At 43.6% G+C, this 22,656-nt stretch overlaps 1 protein-coding gene across 1 annotated transcript in view; it reads right to left on the bottom strand.

Annotated features, from left to right (window-relative positions):
• Positions 1–22,656, bottom strand: part of LRP4 (LDL receptor related protein 4) — a 154,534-nt gene that overhangs the window by 3,804 nt on the left and 128,074 nt on the right. The window contains exons 16-37 of the mRNA XM_084849984.1: positions 21,219–21,341; positions 19,739–19,947; positions 18,961–19,042; positions 17,877–17,982; positions 16,205–16,406; positions 15,657–15,846; positions 15,245–15,376; positions 14,556–14,696; positions 13,513–13,599; positions 12,732–12,903; positions 12,474–12,636; positions 11,354–11,579; positions 10,316–10,619; positions 9,962–10,180; positions 8,833–8,967; positions 8,535–8,643; positions 8,156–8,300; positions 6,713–6,826; positions 5,958–6,081; positions 5,143–5,210; positions 1,795–1,882; positions 1,164–1,305 (exon numbers count right to left, since the gene is read on the bottom strand). Coding sequence (XP_084706110.1) covers positions 1,164–1,305; positions 1,795–1,882; positions 5,143–5,210; positions 5,958–6,081; positions 6,713–6,826; positions 8,156–8,300; positions 8,535–8,643; positions 8,833–8,967; positions 9,962–10,180; positions 10,316–10,619; positions 11,354–11,579; positions 12,474–12,636; positions 12,732–12,903; positions 13,513–13,599; positions 14,556–14,696; positions 15,245–15,376; positions 15,657–15,846; positions 16,205–16,406; positions 17,877–17,982; positions 18,961–19,042; positions 19,739–19,947; positions 21,219–21,341 — 3,281 coding nt within the window. The remainder of the gene's footprint in view (positions 1–1,163; positions 1,306–1,794; positions 1,883–5,142; positions 5,211–5,957; positions 6,082–6,712; positions 6,827–8,155; positions 8,301–8,534; positions 8,644–8,832; positions 8,968–9,961; positions 10,181–10,315; positions 10,620–11,353; positions 11,580–12,473; positions 12,637–12,731; positions 12,904–13,512; positions 13,600–14,555; positions 14,697–15,244; positions 15,377–15,656; positions 15,847–16,204; positions 16,407–17,876; positions 17,983–18,960; positions 19,043–19,738; positions 19,948–21,218; positions 21,342–22,656) is intronic.

The raw sequence follows: 22,656 nt of genomic DNA, 5'->3' as shown, positions 1-22,656 counted from the left end.
AATGCAAAGGCACAAATAGACTCCCTCCTGTGCTCTAAGCACCCCAGTACAACACATGTAGTAGAAGCAGTTGAGAAATATTATCAATAGTTAGGTGGGACACATAAGCCAAATCTGGTTAATGCAACATAAAAAGGGTCGTTTGGGAAGAAACACTGACGTTAAGAAGAGTTAACACAGATCAATCATATCAGTAATGATTTTAAAACAAAAACATTTTAACGAAATCTGTCATAAAAAAGTGAGGTGCAAATGAGTTTGACAGGGAGGACAGCAGAGAGTGTTGTTATTTAAGGCAAAGGAGACTTTTCTGTAAGCAATAATTGTGCTTTGCCACTTCTAGAAGGAGCTCTTTGGCTGATTATACTCTACGCATTAATGATTATGGGGTATGCAGATTTTTAAAAAATCTAAACACTATAAAAGTACATAACCAAGGCAAATATTAAAAAGTCTCCACTAAAAAAGACTCTCTTCTTTCCTAGCACAGAAATTCAGCAGAACTATTTCAGAAGTGCACACACGCGCGCACACACACACAGAGAAAGCCAGTCAAACAGCAAGTACAGGACAGCATCAGGCCATTCAGCACTACAGGAATAAGAAAGGTGGAGGTTGCACAAACATTGATACCTGATTGTGAGGCTGTGGGCAGGTCAAAAGAGGAATGGTGAAAGGCTATCAGAGGGGTGAGAAAGATGCTGAGGAGGAAAGACAGAGGAGAGACTAAGTGCTGTCATGGCCAATCACATGTCCTTCATCACCTACAGTCCAATATAGGGGCCTCTACCAAATACAGCGATGCCAGGTCTCCCTCCCACTGATGATCTGTACAATGCATAGGCACATCCTTCTACCACAGCGCCACTCATGCTTACTGAATTACAATGGCCACACAGGGCATTGGGGTGTGTACTGGGGACTGTCATCTTCAGTTCCTCTGGACACCAGATGAAATTGGAGCCTTATACATTTGTGTCCCAATATAAAAACAGCAAACAATATTTCTGGTTAACCTATATGAGCCATATCAGTAATCGTGTGAGGTGAAATATAAGGGTTTTTAGGCTAGCTGTGAGTAATTTGCTTGGAAATAAGGGACATTAATTAGGCCTATTGCAGCTTGACATGGATATCTCAGGTTCTAAAAGCCCTCTTCTTACCTCCTTCTTAAAGCATAGCTGGTTATACATGGCTGGCTTGGGAACTGTTTCAATCTTCACTTCTTGGGTAGATGTCCGATAAGAGGGGTTACTGTAGGTAAGGTTACTCAGGGTAGGATCTGTGAACTTAGACTTCTTGCGCCTGCAGGAATACAACAGTCAACAAAGAGATGGAGAGCCTCAATACCACAGTTAGGAGGTTCTACAGCTGAACCACAGCATGCGTAAATTTTACTGTATTCCTATGTATGATTTCCAGGCAAGATATAGCACAGTTAGATGAGTCAACACTTTCTACAATAGGAAAGTGAACCTGAGCATCTGTTGTTATTCAATCTACCATGTAATCAAGGCTAGCATTTTCCAGCATTAAGAACTGCAACTTGGAATTATTAGCATCTTAGCCTTTATTGCCTATGGTTATAAATTTGCTTCTTCGCTCCTGTTAGTCTCGAAGAGTAACACTACCACATGCACTGCTTTTGCAGACTAATATGACAACTTCCCCTAGAATTTACTCTAATTAGGCATTTTTAACTACAACAAGGAAAGCCTGGGCTTCGTGGGAAGTATTCCAACCAAAGGATGAATTTGTAATGACAGAGAAATGGGAAGAGGGTGAGGAAATTACCTGTAAATAATCACAGCACCGATTAGCAGCAGAATGATCAATATGCTGAGAAGGCTTCCAATAATGTAACTGACATGAAGCCCTTCTCCTGAAAGAAGACAGAAGCTTAGATAAAGGATGATGCACTTGTGCCATAGAGACCTTTGTAAAAATCTGTGTGTGCCACATGTTTGTAAATATAATATTTTAATAAAGCATTTAAAGTATCACAAAACATATCAGATATGTTAACAATGCATTAGGAAAAAATATTACAATATTTGTCACTTATTTTCTATGATAATTCTGATATATAATGAATGGTATCCATTGACCAAGCAAAGAGGGTCTTGTCTGATTTGATAGAGGTTTGTAAAATGACAGCTTACAGAGCAATCCTACGGTCCCCGGAGGGCATTCTACGGACCATATGATTGTGTGGATCCCTGCAGGCTGTAGACACAGGCTGTGTTCAGATGACTGCGATGGGGGAAGAAGCTATCATGGCTTCTCCCCCCGCCCTCGTATGTCTTCCATTCGCATAATCCCCTGTGATGTAGCACAGGCTTCCAAACTGGGCATGCAATATGGCAGGGGTGTCTTTATACCCATGCTACAACCTCTACTGCATGTCTTGGGTTTTAGGGTGGGTACAAAGCCACCCCCATCACAGCGGGCGCCCGATTCAGATGACACACCAACCCGCGCTGCGTTGCAAATGGCAGTTGCATGTGCCGGGGCGTATGATGGCTTATTTCCCTGTCGCGATCATCCGAACCCAGTCCCAGCGTAGTATCCAATGTTAGTCCTACATAGAGAAGACCCATTGATATGTATGTAACTTACTGACTGAATGTAATTCATTTCAATGGTCTACGCTACGTAGGGCTAACAGTGGATGCTACCCACAGCTACAACCGGGGGGGGGGGGGGGGCGGAATCCAAGTGGGGATTTTCCTCCCTCCCCCTCCCTCTGCCACAGAAAGCTCCATACTGGCTCCTGGAAGGGGGAAGGGGAGACCTGGATCCGTTAGATCCACGAGCCTCTCTGTCACCTATCCTGCCCACTGAGAAGTAAGGAAGACAGGCCCGTGTAGCTTAAAATATTTTTTCTAAGGTGGAATAGGAGGCGTTCCCAACTCTCCGTTGTTCTGCCCGCCCTGCGTGCAGGACTTTAGATGCTGGAGCCCTCCATTGTTTAAAGAATGGCAATCTTACTGGATTCCACTCTTATTTAAACAGTTTGCCATACTCTACGTTGCCAGTCATGCCTTCTGCTGTTCTAAACAGACTGCCCCCAAAGAGCTTTATATATATTCTCAAGACATGCAGGAAACCTGCATAGGCCTAATTACATCTCCAACAAGTACCTGAAGTATTTCCAAGCATTTCCCTAATTCTCAATGAAACGCCATACCACTGATACAATAAATTGTGGGAAGTTCTCTAGGGAATACCTTGGCCCTTCTTTTAAGCCCACAGTGAGCCTGAAATTCCACTTATCTTTGTACTACTACTCTGTAGGCCCAATCTCCATACATTGTAAGTAAAAGCCCTTTGCAAGTAATGAGGGACATCAGAAACTGTTCACCATTGTTAGGTTTCTTGTCAGATCAAAATTTCTCTGCTCTTCCTGAATTTGACTCCCAATTTTCAAATATTGAAAAATAGTCTGGAACAATTAATTATGCATTTCATATTTTATGTCATTTTATGTAATCAGTCTATCATGTGTAAAAAGGCCATAAATATTGCTACCAAAGTATCTTTATGCAATACCTCACATTTCACTCTTGAGACCTCCATGAAGGCTCCTCCTCCCTCAGCCATTCCAGCAGGCTGTACTGAGGACAATGAGAGTGGAAAGCAGGACCGTTCCACCAGCCCGCTGAAAGACTTAATTTTTCCCTCTTTCCTCCCCATTAAATTTCCTTCTGTGTTGTGTTGCTTTAGATCATAAGTCTGTGGGCAGGGACCATCCTCTTTTACTGATTATATGTAAGCTGGTCTGAGAGCCTCTTGGGCTGAGGTGTGGGATACAAACATTTTAAATATAAATAAATTGTTCTAAATTTGTTGAAACAAAGCTGCATTTGATTATGTTTTTCTGCAGAATTATAAGAGGTAAAGTCAGAAAAGGGAACAAGAATGTTGGCAATATTTTAATATTTATTGTGGCAATTTTTCCCTTCCAAGGGAGTTTTCCTTTTGATCAACTTGTACTTATAGGGATACAAGATAAAAATTATCTTGCATTAGTATAAATCTTGTATATTTATCTTTGGATAATAAAATCTTTACATATCTAAAATTCATTTGAACCAGTTATTATTCCAGTCTGCTTTAGCTATATCATCTAAATTTAATCCTAATAATTTCAGTTTGCCCTCATTAAGTATCCTGATACTTTCCTAAAAATTGCTCCAAGATCTTTCATCAGAAAAAGACCGATCTTCATTTCTCAAGAAGCTATTAAGACGTAATTCACACAGAATTAGGGTTGATTCACAACGAGATAAGAACATAAGAACAGCCATGCTGGATCAGACCAAGGGCCATTTAGTCTAGCATTCTGTTCGCACAGTGGCCAACCAGCTGCCCATGGGAAAGCCACAAGTAGGACATGAGTGCAACAGCATCCTTCCACCCATGTTCCCCAGCAGCTGGTGTACATCGGCATACTGGAGCTAGCATAGAACCATCAGAACGAAAGATGCATATTGTATTCTTTACCAACCTGCCTAGTCTCTGAGGTCATCAGAGGGCATGTCCCTGGTGGTTCCACATGGACCTATGGCCTGGTTGGGGTCCATCAAGAAAAGAGCCTTCAGAGTGGTGGCCCCCTTCCTGTGGAACTCCCTGCCTTTGGAGGTCAGGCAGGCACCAACGTTGTGTTGCTTTTGGCGTCTACTGAAGACACTGTTATTTCAAGAGGCCTTCCTTAAGTGACCAGTCGTGGTTTATTAAGTTTGGAATCTGTTTCTTTTAAAATGATTTAATTGTTTTAATATCGTGTTTTATTTTTTTATCTGTTGTTCACTGCTCCAAAATCTTTGATGTGGAGCGGTATATAAATATTATAAGTAAATAAAGAAAATATTTGAAATCACAATAAAAGTGGTGGTGCAACTGTTTCATTGTACACCAACTTTTCCTTGCCATGTGTCAAGAATTACTGTTTGGAAAGTTTGGAAAAGGTGCAGAGGCACCACAAACTTGAGTTGAGTGTAAGCTCAACACACAAAGCAAACACACAACTACTTCGCCATGATCCAAAATAAATTTGCATACTTTGTACCCACATTCCTGGCTTGTTAACAGTCTTGAATCGCCAATATTCTGCACAGTAAAGGGTAATAAAAAACTCACCTGTGGATGCTGGCACAGCTACATTTGCTTGGCTGCAGAGGTCTTGGCCAACCTTTCTGTCTGAGCAGCTATACAACAGAAAAAGGCATAAAAAGTCAGCTTCAGGAGAGTCAGTCATCCTATGACAGACTGAACCAAGCTGAGGTGAAAGGAAGCAGACTGACTAGTCATGAAGTATGACATTACTCTCTTTTCCTACCTAAATATAATCTAGATCAGGTGTGGGGAAACGCAGGCTCGGGCCCAAATCCGGCTCACTTGGGGTCCCAATTTGGCTCTCCAGGGTTCCACAGATGGCCACGCCCCCTTCCCCCCAACCACTGATCACATGATGAGTTTTCCAGCTTTGGAGCAGTTTTCCCCCTTTCTAAAAGGTTGAAATGCCTCTCCTCTCCGAAGGCTCGGTTACTGGCAGTAAGCCACAATATGCTGGTGTTTTTGCCCCACCCCCTTTTCCCCCGCCCCCTTTGCCTTTAGTCCTCCCAACCACTGTGATGTGGCCCCCGAGAGCTTTTCTGAAACTGAATCCAGCCCTTGGGTTGAAAAAGGTTCATCACCTTCAACCTCTTTAACCTCATGTAATATATTTCAAGGAATGCAGCATGTCTCACAAGATGGGAAGGGTAATGCAGTAGCTTAACTGGGACATATTAACAGATGACAGATAATGGAAACAGGTCCAAACATGTATTTGTATGGTATCTAGAACTGGACAGTTTCTTCCTTGCTTGGTGGGGGAGAAGAGTTTACGAGGGAAGAGAGACTGGACACAACCTTTCCTCACGACCGTATTTTAAATCAGCAAAGCCACTCACTTCCCTTCTGTTGTTTCCACGGACGTGAGGGGTTTGGTCGTTGTAGAGCTAGGTCTGCTAGTGGGAGTCTGCCTCTTTTGGCTTGAATAGGTTGTCTCAGGAACTGGGGGTCCCGTGCCAGGAACTACACAGCAAAGAGAGGGAAACAGAACCTGAGGCCAGGGGGATCATTAAGCCCAACACAATTTTTCAAAAATGGGAAAACTATCAGCGTTATCCAGGATATGGCAGGAGGCAACAAGATTCCTGTTGTGATGTACTAAAAAGGGAATAAAACCTGCAAAGTAAGCAGAGCGTTGCCGTTAGAGCTTGTATGGAAGTGGCTAAACATACTGGAGTGCTCTTCTTCTATTAATCTGCAACCACCCCTTAAGTGATACCTAGGTGTGTTATGCAGGTACATTTTTAAAGTCGCTGCGCACAAAATGCCAATGAAATACAATAAACTGCTCTGAACTGTATTCTTCTGAGGCCTGGAATGCTAAACTGTGCATCTGGGACACCGACAGAACAGGAGGGGATTTCAAAGAGCAATGTCAAATTTACAAGAAAACTGAGTGCAGAGGAGACAAAATAATGTTGTCTTGTAATGAAGCAGCTGAACACTTTTGCCAAGGAGAAATTCTGCAGTATGCTGTTCTGTTATCTGGTCGGTTTATTTAAGTGCACAGAGCAGCTCCACTTGAAGCAGTCCTTGTTCAGAGGGAGCAGGGATGGCGATTCATGCATGGAGGTCTACAACCCAAGCAACTTACCCCTGGAGCATGGCCGCCCATCTGGCTCATCTGGACATGCACAAACAAAGTCAGATGCCCTGGCAAAGCAGAGATGGGTACAGCCTCCATTATTCACTCCACAAGCGTTTGTGCCTAAAAGAGACAAAGTATTTGACACAGATGATTGTTTTCTCTCCCCAATCACATTCACATTCTTTTCCACCAGAACTCCCTGAGCTGATGGTCAAACACAGTGGTTTGGATCAAAGCCTGTCACCCACAAGATTACAACAACTCAGCAAACAGGAGAACTACATTAATCCTACCCAATAGGGATGGCACACTTGCTTTGTCACCAAATGTGATGTGAACCTGTAAGGTGCCAAGAGTGTCTGCTACATAGGCCTTAGGGCAGGAGTGGGAAACATGGGGCCCTCCAGATGTTGCTGGATTGCAGCTCCCATCAGCCCTAGCCAGCATGGCCAATAGTGAAGGATGATGGGAGTTGTAGTCCAACCACATCTGGAGGATCACATGTTCCCCAATCTTGGCTTCAGGGAAAAGGTGCCCTCTAGGCTACAGTTCTAGCCTGAAGACAGTCAGCTGACCTTCCAGCTGAAACACTATCTGCCAATTCTCCAAGCCAAATCAGGGAACACTGGGCCCTAAAACGTCCTTGCAACCAAGTCGGCTTATCAGTCTGAGCAACTTGTATCAAGCTTGAGGATTCAGCCTATTCATCGGCTTCCTTGGATCATGACCCCTGCCTGCCTTTCATTTTGCAATACAAAACCTTACAAAAGGGGTTTGTAAGGTTCTGCTCCACGCCTATTCCAAACTTTAAAATACTGTTGGTCTTTATCATTGGTCTCAACGGCTTTACAGAAACTGAGGGATGTTCTGAGACAAGGCAGCCTTGTAGTACATGCTACAAGGGAGGCTCAGATTTCTAAGGCCAGAGTATACCTCTAGTATACCTCAGGTTTTGCATATCAGCTTGAGTTTTGTTTGAACAGTGTGAGCTAGTGGTACCTAATATCCTAAGAATATAAGGCGGATTTAAACTCTTTCCTTTATTCCTGTTCCTTGTATGGCAAACCATCATCTGAGTCTGAAGGAAATTGAAGATCAGTTCTAAATCCATGATACAATATTATCCAAATATCTTTCACAATTAGCAGGTATTGTATTTTCACAACCACTTCCTCTCCTGGAACCTCAGAGAGGCAAGAAAGGCATATTTGAAGAAGTCATTGAGAGGAAGACTGGAAAATGAGATTCTTTGTATTGTAGCTTTTTTTGCAGGATGTATTTAGAACAGCCTTCCCCAACCTGATGCTCTCCAGATGGCGGACTGGAGATGATGGGAGTTGTAGTCCAAAACATTTGGAGGATACTGAGTTGGGGAAGGCAGCATTAGAGTATGCATCATTCATGCACCTTGTCTGACTTTGGTTATATAATGAAGAAACCCAGATATACCTGTCTGCCTTTGAGGAGAGACCACAATGATATCCATAAGCCCTTCGACATTGGCTAACACGGTCTCCTTATTCCGACCAGAGTATTTGTCTACTCGCTGGATAGATTTAGTTTGCCAGTCCGTCCAATAGAGCCACCTGTCCTGCTGCTCAGAAAAAAAAAGAAAACACAGCGATAGGATTAGGAATATATGCTAATCATGTAGCAATGATACCCAAGGAGTCCAAGCAAAGCCCTTTCCGCATAATATGGCAGAAGCAAGAATGAGAAAACAGCAAACCAACTTCTCCCAATCTCCCAATGAATTAAAACATATTATTTCTTTGGGAGCTCTGCTCCCAAGGAAGCAGCATTCATTTGCTGTCAAGTCCCTTTATACCTGTGTCAAAGCAAAGGGGTGCAACACTTGGCTGACCAACACCTGACGCAGCTTCCCATTGAGATCAGCACTCTCTATGCGGTCTAGGTGAGCATCTACCCAAAAAATCCTGGAAGAACAGAAAGGATGCAAGTGAAACCAACATCCAGCATAACCTCCCACCCCACAGAAATGTGTTTCCCCTCCTTCCCCCACTTATGTATTGGTATGGTACAGTAGCCCTCGGCTCCCTCAGAAACAGAGAAAAGGCTTTTAAATATGGCCAGTCAGTAATTTTGCAAAGCTGTGTGATACTGACCTTCTGGTGTCATAATCCAAGGTCAGCCCATTGGGCCAGCCTAAGTCTGTATTGATCAGTATCTTGCGCTCAGAACCATCCAAGTTTGCACGTTCAATTTTGGCAATGTGTCCCCAGTCTGTCCAGAAGAGGTATCTGAAGGAAAAGACACGAAATATAGCATCTCACACACACACACACACACACACACACACACACACAATGTTCCTACACCAGGCGATTATTTTCTGGAGACAGAAGGAGAAACTGTCCGTTCCGAAACTTTTCTGCCACTGTTGTTTGTGGAGTGAGCAGCATAGTCTGCTAAGTGCCACAGCATAGTCTCCTTGCTACTGAGTAGATCTGCTGGATGGGAAGACTCCGGTCTGTCTCTTGAAAAATAGCCTCCTCTGGCCAGTAGGTCTTCTGCACCCCTTCATCAGGCTGCCTAGGCTGATTAGGAAGGGCTCTATTCAAGCACCGGATTGTAGCCCTACCTTGGTTTAGCTACGCCCACCTCTAGGATGCTTAGTTCTGAGCTGAACCATAGGCAGGAGCAGCTCCACCCAGCTGATCTGTTGTATCTGATGAAGGGCTGCTGCGGAGCAGCTGGCTGGATAGGGTGTTTCGTCACAGGAAGCTCTGCTGGCAAAGGAGCCCTGCCCAGCCACTAGACCAGATACTCCTGCAGTCTCAAGCCAGACCTTCATTTTGGGGCAATGCTCTCCTCTCCTCCTTCCAACTCATTCTATCCTCTGTATTGGGGTGTGGAATCTCAGGCCTGGGGGCAAAATCTGGCCCTCCAGGTTTCCCCAGATGGCCACACCACTTTTCCCCTGACTGCCAATCATTTGATGGTTTCCTGGATTTTGCACATTTTCCCCCCATTCTGAAAAGTTGAAATGCCTTTCTGAAGGCTTAGTGACTGGCGGCGAGAGCTTTAACCCCAAATATGCTGGTATTTCTCGGCATTTTGGCCCCACTCCTTTTGCCTTTGGCCCTGCCCATCATTGGAATTCAGTACCCAGGAACTCTCCGAAACTGAATCCGGCCCTTGGGTTGAAAGAGGTTCCCCACCTCTACTCTATACTTTCTCTGTAAGCTAACTTTGCATGCATCTGCATCTGCCTTTGGTTGGTCCCAGGCTTACCCCTTTCTGGGAAAGACAGCAATTGCTCGGGGTTCATCCAGACTGTTATTAATTAGCACTTTTCTACAGCTCCCATCTAGTCTTGCCACTTCAATCGTGTTGCGGCCTGTGTCTGTCCAGTACAGGTTTCTGGCCACCCAGTCCACAGCCAGACCATCTGTTGTCTTCAGTCCTTGGCCAATAACTGTTTCCATCTTGCTGCCATTCAGGTCTGCTCGCCTGGAAGAAAGCAGGTACCACAGAGAATGAGGAAAAGACTCTGCCCATCGAAATCTCTCATTACAGACCAGCCAGTAAATGAAACTGTTTTACATAATTAACAAACACAGAGGCAGGAAGCTCAAGGGTACCTACCTAATGACATCTAAGAAGACATCTGTGTAGTAAATCTTGCCATCTACACTGTCATAGTCCAGAGAGATAACATTGTTCAGCTCTGGGACAGGGACATGAACATCAGTGTGATCGCTAGTATCCAGTGAGATCCGCCGGATGGAGCCCCGGTTAGAGAAGAGCAGATAGATTTCAGGAGAAGGGTCGCAGGTCCTCTCGTCAGTCTTCAACTGGATACCAGTAGGGCAGGCACATGAGAAGCCTTCAGAGTTCGGTAAACAGAGATGGGAGCAACCACCGTTCCTCATGCCGCACTTGTTTGCACCTTAGGAGAAATAAAGACGATTACTTCATTAATTTCCTGTATAGTCAAGTAAACTTGATTCCCAATCAACTAGCCTAAATGTCTGCAAGCTTTTATCATGCCCACCTGCCCAGTGTACTTCAATTATTTCTGCAGAGCCACGGGAGAAGTTAGAGGGTCTGGTGGAACATGGGACTTTAGCAAGGGAAGTCTGGCAAAACCTAACATCTCTGAACATCAGAATCCTGTTGCCCTCCCAAGATGATGAGCCAGATAATTGGCAGAGGGTTTTAATTTTGCATTATCATTTACTATCTCAATGGCACCAACAATGCATTACCAAACGTTTGAAAAATCCCAGCCCTATCAGAGAGATAACAAGATGAGCTTCTGGCAACTACATCAAGTCACAGAGCAGGAACACAAGAAGATTATGAGTGTGAAGATAACAGGAAAGCTAGTTCAAATGAGACTGAAGGCTTGCAAGTAGTCTTGGTGGTTTGTTGGGGTTTTATAGAGCTCAAGTAGCAAGGGTTAGGCAATGGCGCAAGACCTGCAGAAGAGGCACAGAGGCCAAGTAAGCATGCTGACTTAAAAATCACAAATCTTGAGGAGGAAATGCCAAGAATTAAAATATTGCAGTGAATAATATCTGGGAGGCATTCCAGCAAAATCAGGGCAATTTCCCACACCCTCTCCTCATCTTCTAGCCATGATTCTGGAACTTTGGCTTGAAGGAAAATCTGAAAACGTACCAAGAGGACGCCCCCTGTCAATAGCCTGGATGTCCATTAGGCCAGGCAGGTTTGCCCTGACCAGGATGACATTAGCACCAGTAGCCTTGTCAGCTCTGTGAATGCTGCGTGTTTGCCAATCAGTCCAGTAGATGTAGGAATCCAGTAAAGTGAGGCCATAAGGGTGTTGCACTGGAGAGAGCAGGGTGTGGCGGTTTGCACCATTCAGGTCTGCAGCCTCAATACGCTGAAGAGAAGAGATGGGATTAGCTTCTATTTTCTTTTTCGGAGAGAAAGAAAATATCTAAAGACCTGAAAAGAGTCCCAGAAAGCTATGCAGGCAGCCATATCTTAAATCTTAAATTTGACTCACATGCATATACACATCACTTGGTATCTCTTCATCTGATTACTTTTTAGTTACCATTTGTCAAGCGACATGTAAGCAGCCTCTACTGAAACATAGTGGAGCTGTTCACATGACACGACAGCCCACTGTGGGTTATTTAACCCACAGTGAGGCTGTGACACATGCAGCCACCGTAATATGCAATCCCGTGTCATACAAACCCAGCAAACATGGGTTATGTGATAGTTAAACAACCCTCACATAACCCATGGTCTGTTTTAGGGTTATGTGAGGGTAGTTTAAGCAGGGGTTGCATATGCAACATGGCACCTGTGGGTCCTGCGGCTTGTTGTGGGTCCAAACCTGATCAGTATTTGAGGTCATGTCAGGCAACTGAAGGCAAAAGGAGAAGGGGACGGCAGAAGATGAGATGGTTAGATAGCATCACCGATGCAATGAATATGAACTTGAGCGCGCTCCGGGAGAGAGCAGAGGACAGGAAGGCCTGGCGTGCTATGGTCCATGGGGTCACAAAGAGTCGGACACGACTTAACGACTGAACAACAACAGGCAACATGAGAGCCTTGCCTTTGGCATTTGATTCATGATGGGTGTTTCAGAGATGAAAGTCATCAAGAGATGCTGCAGTCACTGAGTGCTGAACATGCATGTAGAAATTCATTCTTATTTCCCAAGGATTCTGTAATCACTTCTACCCCATCCCTTCCCCAAGACGTAACGTTTCAAATTTCACCCCAAATACCATTCCCCACTCCACACGTCAATTCCAACCTCAGTATGTGCATCAGCCCAGAGGAGCTGGGATCCTGCCCTATCCACAGCTAGTCCGTTTGGCCATCCCAGGTTGTTGTTGATAAGGACCATGCGGTTAGTGCCATCCATCCCTGCTCGTTCCAGCTTGGCGTTCTCACCCCAATCTGTCCAATACATAACCCTAATAATAGAAGAAGTCAAATGAATTGAAAAGCCAATGTATTATTTATTCCCATATCATCTGTCTCTCCCTTGAAAAAAAGACATTCCACTCACCCCATTTCATGATACAATGCAATTGCTCTTGGGCTGTCCAGGTTTTCCCATACCAAAACTTTCCTCATTGACCCATCCAGGTTACCCACTTCAATCCTATTGGTTCCTGTATCCGTCCAATATACTTTGCGACCGATAGCATCCACTGCTAATCCATCTGTGGTCTGCAACCCTAAGAAGAAAGCATAGTTGTAACAATGTCATTGTTCTTGTAGCCCATCTGACAGTTTACAATCTTCAGTTTCCTTGCAAGATGAATTCCAGGGAAGAGAGGCAAGCAAAGACCTCAGGGCCTGCCAGCTGGACTGCCCCTCTCCCTCCACAAGGCCATCTACCATAAAGAGCCCCATGGGAAGGACTTCAGGACAGAGGGAGGTGGATGAAGATGACGCCAGACACCTGCTCCTGTTCCAACTGGACCCTCCCTGCCCCAGGGCCCTCTTCTACCAATTGTCCTGAGGGAAGGATCCCAATGGTTGTTTCCTTTTTTAATTGGTTAATATAGTTTATTGTAATTGTATTCTTTTTATGTTACTTGTAAGCCACCTTGGTAAAATTTGTATCCTGAAAGGTGGCATATAAATAATTGTAATAAATAAATAATTTCCTCCTCAAAAGTATCCACAGGTTATCCTAGGTATTTCTCACCACCTACAGTCCTACGAATTCCATTTGTAAACTCACAGGAGCCAATGGTAATAAGACTGTAATCATCCAAAATGTTTTCTCTCTGAATGCAGCTTGGAGGAGGTGTGGGAAATTCTGGCAAAGCAGCAATTACCTGTGGTAATGATATCTTCATACTGGGAGCCATCCAGGGCAGCTCTGCTGATCTTCCTCAGTGTGCTGTCTGACCAATACACCTTTCCTAATGAGGAAATAGGAGAACATTGGTAACATCTCCTTAAACAAAAATTCCCTTGGTAGATCACAGACACCTAAAAATACTTTAGTAGCAAGCCGTACAAAGGCATCCCTGGCAGAATCCAGCATCACAGGAAAGGAAGCTATTAATTCATTAATTAACTCTCTGTATCTTCCCCATTTTGTGAAGCCAACAATGCTAGAGCAAACACCATGATCTAACATGGAGGATACTGAACTTTGCCATCCAAAAAAGGAATTCTTCCTACTCCTGCTGAGACAGCCTTGTGGCACAGAAAATCTTAAACACAGGCACCCAGTGTTTGCTACAGCTTAGAGCAGGGAAATCCAGAAAGAACTGCCATTAGCAGAAAATGCTTCCCTTAACAAGGAGGTAAGTGATGGCCAAAGCTTCTGTCAGCCTCCTGTTAAACCTCCTTAAAAACATATTTAAAAAAATACAATGGCAATGCTACCTGTCACTGCAGCACAGGGGATTTACTGAAGAAACACACCATGCCATCCAGATGTGCTCTTTATCAGGGCAGAAGCTATATGTAATATAGCAATAGCCTTGAAATTATTTGCAAAGTTACCTTTTAGCACATTAATGAATAAGAGCATAAGAGATTTGTTTAGGGATATTTGAAGCATTTTACTAACGACCAATTCTTAGCCAACCCCTAACAAGTGTTAAGAGCGTTTTTTTAAAAACCAAAACCTATAGCAATGTATTTCAGAAGCATTGGGGAAGGTCAGTGAAACTATAGCTGAGATTCAGGTACCCTTGTTGCCCGTTAATCATCATAGCATATAGTGGAGAGGTCTTGGGGAGAAAAGGAACATCTGCAGTATTCTCTCCAAATTATCATCCAGTAATGAAAATTCCTTCACTGACAAGTCAGCAGTAGCTCTGAACTAATCAGGACTTAAAATGGCTAAATAGATAACATTTCAGACCTTCCTGAGGATCCACTCCAATGGCAATGGTGTTTTTCATGGTAACGTTGACTGAGACAACTACGTCGGCAAAATATGGAATGTCAAGTGAAACTAGGCGAATGTCTGCCCTCCTAGCAAAGATTAGGAAGCTGGTCATCCCTGCAGAGTTGAAGACAGGACAATATTAGTGGCAAGCAGTGCAGTTCAGCCAGCAGTCTCAGGAGCATCATTTCATAAATGCCACCTCTAACCTATCCAAGAGGCAACAAGGACTTTAGAGGGACAAAGATTATCTTTACAACAACAACAAAAAATAAAGGCCCTAGGAAAACATTTCAGCTAAGGATGTCACCAAGTGACTTATTATAGACCATAATTGTATGACCACAGGGGACATGGGATGAAAGAACACAAGCAAGAGTTACAGCTCTAAAGCTCTAAAATCCTGGATGTGTATCTTTCATGCTTCTTTGTGGCATAAGCAGAGAATCTGCTATTTTGAACATGATTAGCCATCCAGAAACTGCAGGTATATTCATTTAGGTATTCAGAAGTACTTCATGCATTTCCCATGCTTGTAATTTGAACATCAAATTCCCCAAAATTTGTACTTGGAGGTCTATCAGAAGGAGAATGTGGGGCTTAGGAGATCCAACTGCTATAGGGACCAAACAGAAGGAGGAACCATATAGAAAGTGGAGACCTACCTGGTAAGCAAGTTTTGCCATCAGGTTGTAGGTTGATACCAGTGGGACAAGTACAGCTGTAACCTTTAGGAAGAGGGGCCAGGAGGCAAAGATGACTGCATTCACCATTATTAACTTTGCATGGTGTGTGTACTGAAAAAGAACAAAACAATGCATCACAAGGAAGAGGTCAGGAGTGGTAGCAATCTTCAATATTCTATAGGTGTTAATTGGGTAGAGGAGCACTTTCCATGGAAGTAGTTACACAGGATTCAAATCACATATGCTTTGGGTTAGACTTTCTGCTGGGACAATGGGTGCTTTCAGAATATGGCACGAGGAAGAAGCCTGGACAATCTCTTTAGTTGTAGGCTGTGCCCAGAAGCAAGGGACTGCACACCCTCACATCTAGACACGGTAATCCTCTGTGTACCTGGAGGCCTGTGTCGGTGAAAGACGTGAATGTCCATAAGATTCTCCAGGTTGTCTTGCAGAGTTTCACGATTGTGCCCTGTCCTTTTGTCAGCACTCTGGATGCTCTTTGCCTGCCAATCAGTCCAGTAGATCCGAGGTCCATAAAGAGTAAGTCCGAATGGGTGAGGCAGATTGCTTCCAATCAACACCTGTCAGTCCCAAAAGCAAAATCCGGAAAAATTACAAGGTTTATGTCTAAGCACACCATCAACCAACCTCCAGAAATAAACAAGCTTTAAAAACTAATGGCCTGGCTGCAATGACCAAAGGGATTGGTCGATGTGTAGAGGTGCAAGGTGTCCTACCAATGCAGCCTCCTCTCTCTCCTCATACATCTTCACTCAGAAGTAAGTTCATTTGACTCTTCAGACATAGCAGCCAAATTATTCTGAAGAACAGAAGCAAGCTGCAAATGGCAACATTTACATTTTATCCCCAAATAACTGTATGTGTCTCCGAATTATTCATTCTTTCCCAGAAGCCTTCATTTCAACTTAGCTTTCTTACCTTCCTGTCACTGCCATCTAGACCAGCATACTCGATTGTCTTCATGCCAGCATCTGCCCAGTACAGACGCTGAGACTCGTAGTCAATGGCTAGTCCGTTGGGCCAGGTCAGGTTGGAAGAGATGATCACCAAGCGACCAGAGGCATCCATGCCTGCACGCTCAATCTTTGGGCTAGCCCCCCAGTCAGTCCAGTACATGAACCTGTAGACAACCCCAGAAAATAGTGTATCACTGCTGTCCCTTATTCATGTCAGCATTTTGTTTGCCAGCAAACTCCACGAGCAAACTGCCCACATGCTTTCAACTTTGCTAGCTGCTACTAAAAAACAGAATCTGCACCCCCTACTTTAAGACCCCAGACAAAGAAAGTGCCAAAAAGGCTGGCAAAATATCCCATCATCAATAGTCCTGTTGTACAAGGTCTTCTCTTCTGCACAAATATGGAACCATAGAATTTCACACATTTCTCTCCAATTTCCCAAATATCAATGGAAGCAGCAGCTTTTCCAGCTCTGCTTGCACGAAAAGAAAGGTCATTGCCTTGCTTGCACTTAGCCACCTGATAAGAGTACATTAAGGTCCAATTGGCTAAAAGCTTTAAGGCACAGTATTGACACTTCCTTTGTGTATGGCATCAACAACTCTTGAAGGACATAATATACCCAAACTGACTTTTCAGCTTATTTATTTATTTAGAATATTTATGTCCCGCCTTTCTTCCATCTCAGAACTGAATGGAGTTCCATAGTGGTCTCCCATCCAGGCACAGACCAGATCCACCCTGCTTAGCTTCAGCAAGGTGGCTCCACCATGTATCCTCAAACCATGCTGTGGATCAGTAAAACAACACAAACTCTTTTTTTGGAGATTAACCTGGTTGTTGCTAGATAATTTACAAATCAATGTGAAGAGAAAGGGAAGAGTAAGGGGCCAAACAGTCTTTTATATTGCTTTTACTCCAAAGTAAACTGATAAACCTTAATTGAATAACTTCAGATTTGTAACACAGGTATGGAAAGAAGAGATGGCTATTCAGTGTGAAAGAAATCTAACACCAGCGTGATATGCCACATGTATATGGGAAGCTGCTTTCACAGCAACCTGCCTTTCAGGTAGTGAAAGCAGGAGATATCAAGTGGTCATAGCCAGAGACAGAATTATCAGAGGTAGTGGATCTATGTTAAAAACCTAAGAACTTTTGTTTTTCGGGGTGGAGATTCAGTAGATTAAGTTATGTCCATATTTGTGGTCAGAAAACATCCTTAACTGACTTAGTAGAAGGCCACTGCAGGTTAGTTAGTTTTATTTTCTCTGACACACGTGACACTGCCAAAGTGCTTGACCCATCTGTAGCTGCCTTACTGAGATTGCACCTTGTCCTGCAGGCACCTTTAACATGGCACACTTTGGCCCCTTTTGCTTTCTGCTTGTGGCGCATAATGTTCAATTATATCAACTAGTTGGCTCAGGAAGTTGGGCATGGAGGGTTCTTACAGCTGGACTGATCCCTTCTGCTCCTGCTGTTTTAAGAAGGCCATTGGCATCAGCATCCAGGCCTCCCTTTTCAGTCCTTTCAGAAATTGCAGTGGACACCTTTCAGGGCACGAAGCATTGAAGCACAAGGACACAGGTATGACTACTATGTGATTGCCAGAGAAAAGACACCCTCACCCTCCAACAGGGTCCACCACAATATCTCTGGGTCTGTCTAGATTCTCCCAGATCAGCACAGTCCGCATCGTCCCATCCGTGTTGGACACCTCTATCCGGTCTGTTCCTGCACAGATTAAGAGGAGGTGGGGACAGAAAGATCATAAGCCTCCAGAACCCAGGAAAGATCACAAAAGAGAACCAACTCTGCAGAAGAGCAGCCTCCACTCCACTCCCATCTTCTCACCCCAATAGGAAGGCCAACAGGAACTATGGGCAAGCAGACGTGCTCAGCAGTCCTGAGAAGTATTCCTCGGTCTAGTTTCCTCTTCAAACTCTTGATCAACTAGCCAGCATTTCTAAGCATCCTTAAATGGAAGCACGTTCCACTAAAACCAGTGCAACAGAGAGCGAGTTTATGCTATAAGCATAATCAAGTAGTAAAATTTTTCCTGAACTGTATCACGTCAGGCACGGGTGAAGAGTTGTCTGTCTGAATGCTCTCCCATGGGAGGGAGGGAGAACTCTTTGTACACAGAAAAGCAGCATGTCAGGGAGAAAGCTAGGCTGAATGACCCCTCTACCTGAACACGCTAGCTTTCTTTGTGCAGAGTTCTCTCCCCCACCCCCACCCTTATGGGAAAGCATTCAAACATGTAATCCTCAGCCCACAGCTTGAAATGATGCAACAGAGGAAAAGCTTTACCAGTTGATTTGACTGACGGTAAAAACTAACCTGAGTAAATCAGTATAGGATGAAGGTGAAAGGTAAGCATTCACTTTAGTTTGAAATGGCATGCAAGGACATGTGTGCAGCCCTTAGAGGATGTCCTGGGGAGATTTCCTATTCCAGAACTTTCCTTTCCCAAATTATGGAACTTATTCCCTGAATTTCTAGTAAATCGCCATTGTGTCTACTGTCCATAGGAGGATGGAATATTATAAAAACATGATCATCATGCTGTCTGTGGGGAGATATTATTCATACTTCCAAACATGCATCTTCAGGATGGGCCACTTGGAATTTGGAAAGCAATCTTCCAGAAACTAATGAGCTTTTAGATGTAGCAGGTGACCTCTTGCACAGAACAGTGGGCTTCAGTACCTGCATCTGTCCAGTACAGCTTGTTGGTGACCCAATCAATAGCCAGACCAGCCGGACTCTCCAGGCTGCTATCTGCTACAACCTAGCAAGAAACAAAAACAAAAAGGAATCTTAAGGGAGAGTAGTCTTCTTACCAGACTCACTGTTTTGTCCCTTCCAGCAACACAAACTTGTACTAGCAACATTCATTTAGGGTGGGGTGGAGTGGTCAGAATGGGGAGATCCAGAATTAATTGAACTGCTACATCTAAGAGATGGAAACAGGCCAAACTAAGACCTGGCAAGCCACCATCTGGCTGTTTTGATGGTAAATCGTAGGCCACCCAGAAAGGATGGCTCAAAAAAAAAAGTGTTGTTTTGGAAATAAGTTTTAAAAATTAATTGTTTTTAATTTGTGTTTTTAAAACGTTTGTCTGATTAACTTTTATAGTTTTAAAAGTTTTATTGCATACTGGCACGTGAGTGCCATCCTCAGTGCCTTTGGACAGAAAGAGAGAGTTTAAGGTATACAATCAAACAGTGCAATGAAAGTATCTGTGCCATAGGGCAAATGAGTGAGATGAAGATTGTCATCATACAAATGAGCACAACCTTCTCAAAAATCTGAGGCAATTAAATTAAATTTAAATTAAATTAAAAGTCCTGGATATTTAAAATTATCCAAAGTATGCCCAGGATGCTGTTTGAAAAAATGAGGCCCCCAAACCAGGAGACAGAAGAAGCTTGATCTTACTAATATCATCTCAGTCCAGTGCCTCTCCATTTGAAAACATATTACCTCCTGGCCTGTTCCGTCCCATTTTGCCCGACTAATGGAATCAGTGCTGACATCTGTCCAGTAGACATAATCATCCTTTGCATCCCAGTCCAGAGCCACAGCACTGCGCACATCAGCCAAGGGGATGACATCATCAGACAGGTCTTCTGTGTCGAAGCTGATACGACGGATGTCCATCCTTCGGGCAAAAAGCAGGAACTTGTCAAGACCTGATCAAAGGTCGAAAGGTCTTCTTTTAATTTCTCTAAGTTCAACAACATGGTAACAGACACAGAAAATTATCTGGTTACATCTACGCTCTGCCGCAGCCACAGCCCCTCTACATGGGATTTATAAGATCATCACACAATGGGGGTGGGGCCAGAGCAGGTGTCGCTAGCAAGTAGGCATGGAGTAGAAAGGGAGTGAGCCTGTACTGCTGGGAAAGGGCTCTGAAGATGAGAACAGAGGAGGGCGTATGACTGGAAAACATGTCCCCAAGGGGAGCAAGTATGTATGGCACAAAGTAAACTGGACTGGTAGTTCTATCATTCTAAAACTGGAGGGAGAAGCATTCAGTCCCCAGTCCCTTAAATAAAAATCAGGAATAAGAATAAAGGAGCCCCGCTGGGTTAGACTAAGGGTCCAGCTAGCCCAGTATACTGTTTCCAACAGTGGACAGATAGATGCTTCTGGGAAGCCCACAAACAGGGCATGAAGACAAAAGCACCTTCCTGTTGTTTGCCCATGCAACTGTTATTCAAAGGTACATTGCCTCTGAAGCTGGAGGCTCCATGTAGTCATCATGGCTATTAGGCGTGGATTAACCTATCCTCTGTGAATTTGGCTAAGCCCCTCTTAAAAACCAACCCAGCCAATGGCCATCACCACATTTTGTGGCAATAAAGACTGTAAGTTAACTCTTTATTGTGTGAACTCCTTCCTCTTGCATGCCCTGAGCCTACCGACAAGTGATTCCACTGGGTGACCCTGACTTCTAGTATCCCCTTTATCCACATTTTCTCTCTCCACCTTCTCCACACCATTTTATAAACCTGTGTCATGTTTCACCAGCATTCTTTTTTACTTGTTTAAGATATCTGTAGCCCACTTTTCAATTTAACAAAAAAAATCATAGGACATTCTTTTTTTCTAAGCTAAAAAGCCTCAAACCTATTAGCCTTTCCTTGAAGGGAACGTACTCTAACCCCTTGATCATTCTGCTAGCTCTTTTCTGCATCATTTCCAGCTGCATGATATTCATTTTGAGATGCAAACAGAACTAAATACAGTATTCCAAATGCAGCTCTGCCATCAATTTACATAAACACATTACAATGCTGGTCATTTTTTATCATCAGTCCCTTCCCCAGTAATTTCTAACAGGAAGTCTGCTTTTATTTTTTATTTTGCTGCAAGCCTCCAGTCTCTTTCTTCCCCCCTGCCCCCCCCCCCCCACGAATGCACATGCATCAAGGCACATATTCTCTATTGCACTTACTCTGGGCACAGGTGTGGCTGCTGGTGTTCCGAAAGCCTGTGGGGCAGGCGCAGGTATAAGACTTGTTGTTCGGTAGACACAGGTGAGTGCAGCCCCCATTGTTTGTTCCACAACGATTTCTCCCTGCTCAAATAGCCAAAGACAACCACATATAAGGAAATGAGTAGAGCAAACAAGGGCATTAGCTGGCATATGGGAGAGAGTCAAAGTTATAAAGAGGCCTCCTTCAGAATAACTGCTTTGATCTGTATCTGTTTGTGTGTGTGCACGCACACACACAAATTTAAAAAGATTCCTATAATGCAAACTCCTGCTACTGATCCTTTTAAAATATTAAATTTTATTCTGCTTTATTTCTGGCTGAATACATTTTTTTTAATCATTTTTTTTGTCTTATGACAAAACTCTCTGGCCTGCTCATATATTGGATGCTTGGTATTTCACTGTCCTGGGATAATGTAACTTTTAATACATATTTTTTTTCTTCAGTACTATGATGGTGAAATATGAACAATAAAAATTGCTGTTAATTATTTATTATATTTATTATATTATTTATTATATTGCAGTCACACTTCACTGGTCCCCCACAGCCAGCAGAGGGAAAAGAATTAACTGTTAAAAGTATTCGTAAGGATTGCTGTCCAGAAATACCCATCTGGCTGCAAGCCACAATTATATATGGATTATCAGATGATGCCATCATACCCTGCTTAAGGGCTTCCATAGGCATCTGACGGATCACTGCTGGTGACAAAATGATGGATTATAGCTGTAACTCTATGAACACTGACCTAGGAATACAGCCTTTACATGAGTTACAACTGAGAGTGTAAGGACTGCACTAAACATGGACATTTGATTTGATCAAACAGGGCGATTCTTATGTTTTGCAATGTATCTCTGATCGGGGATAAAGGGCAGGGGCTGGATGGAGGCTGTATCTGGCCCACAGGCTGGAGGTTCTCCATCCCCTCTTCTACATGGAGCAACAGACTTGATGTGCAACATTAGCCAGAAGGCTGGAACCAATGTAAATATCCTCCTTACACATGATTAGCTTTAGCACAGTAGGTGCCAAGCCACGGACAGTGGTTAAGTACCATCTCCCACTACAGCTTGAATCTTCAAGGTTAGTCAGTGTGATCAAGATCCCTGAAGTTGCTCTACCCATATATTCAGAATCCTGATTTAGCCCCTTAGAATTAAGAGATCTGGAATCAAAGTAAATATGGGATACTTTTGGACATTTCAAACACTTGACTTTGTTTATTTTCCAGCTTCTTTTCACCTAGAAAGCCCTGGAGGGAGGGGCGGGGTTAAAATGAAAGCTAACACACCCAAAATTCTATTAGGCCACAGATTCTAGAAGTGAATACCATAGATCTGAATACCATATTTTTTTCAGCCCATGAGTTAATATCCCCATGTTTTAGCA

Source organism: Heloderma suspectum, chromosome 1, assembly GCF_057233095.1.
Source record: "Heloderma suspectum isolate Gila_16-S chromosome 1, 16-S_ref, whole genome shotgun sequence".
Classification (NCBI taxonomy): domain Eukaryota; kingdom Metazoa; phylum Chordata; class Lepidosauria; order Squamata; family Helodermatidae; genus Heloderma; species Heloderma suspectum.
This window is presented reverse-complemented; position numbering and strand designations above follow the sequence as displayed.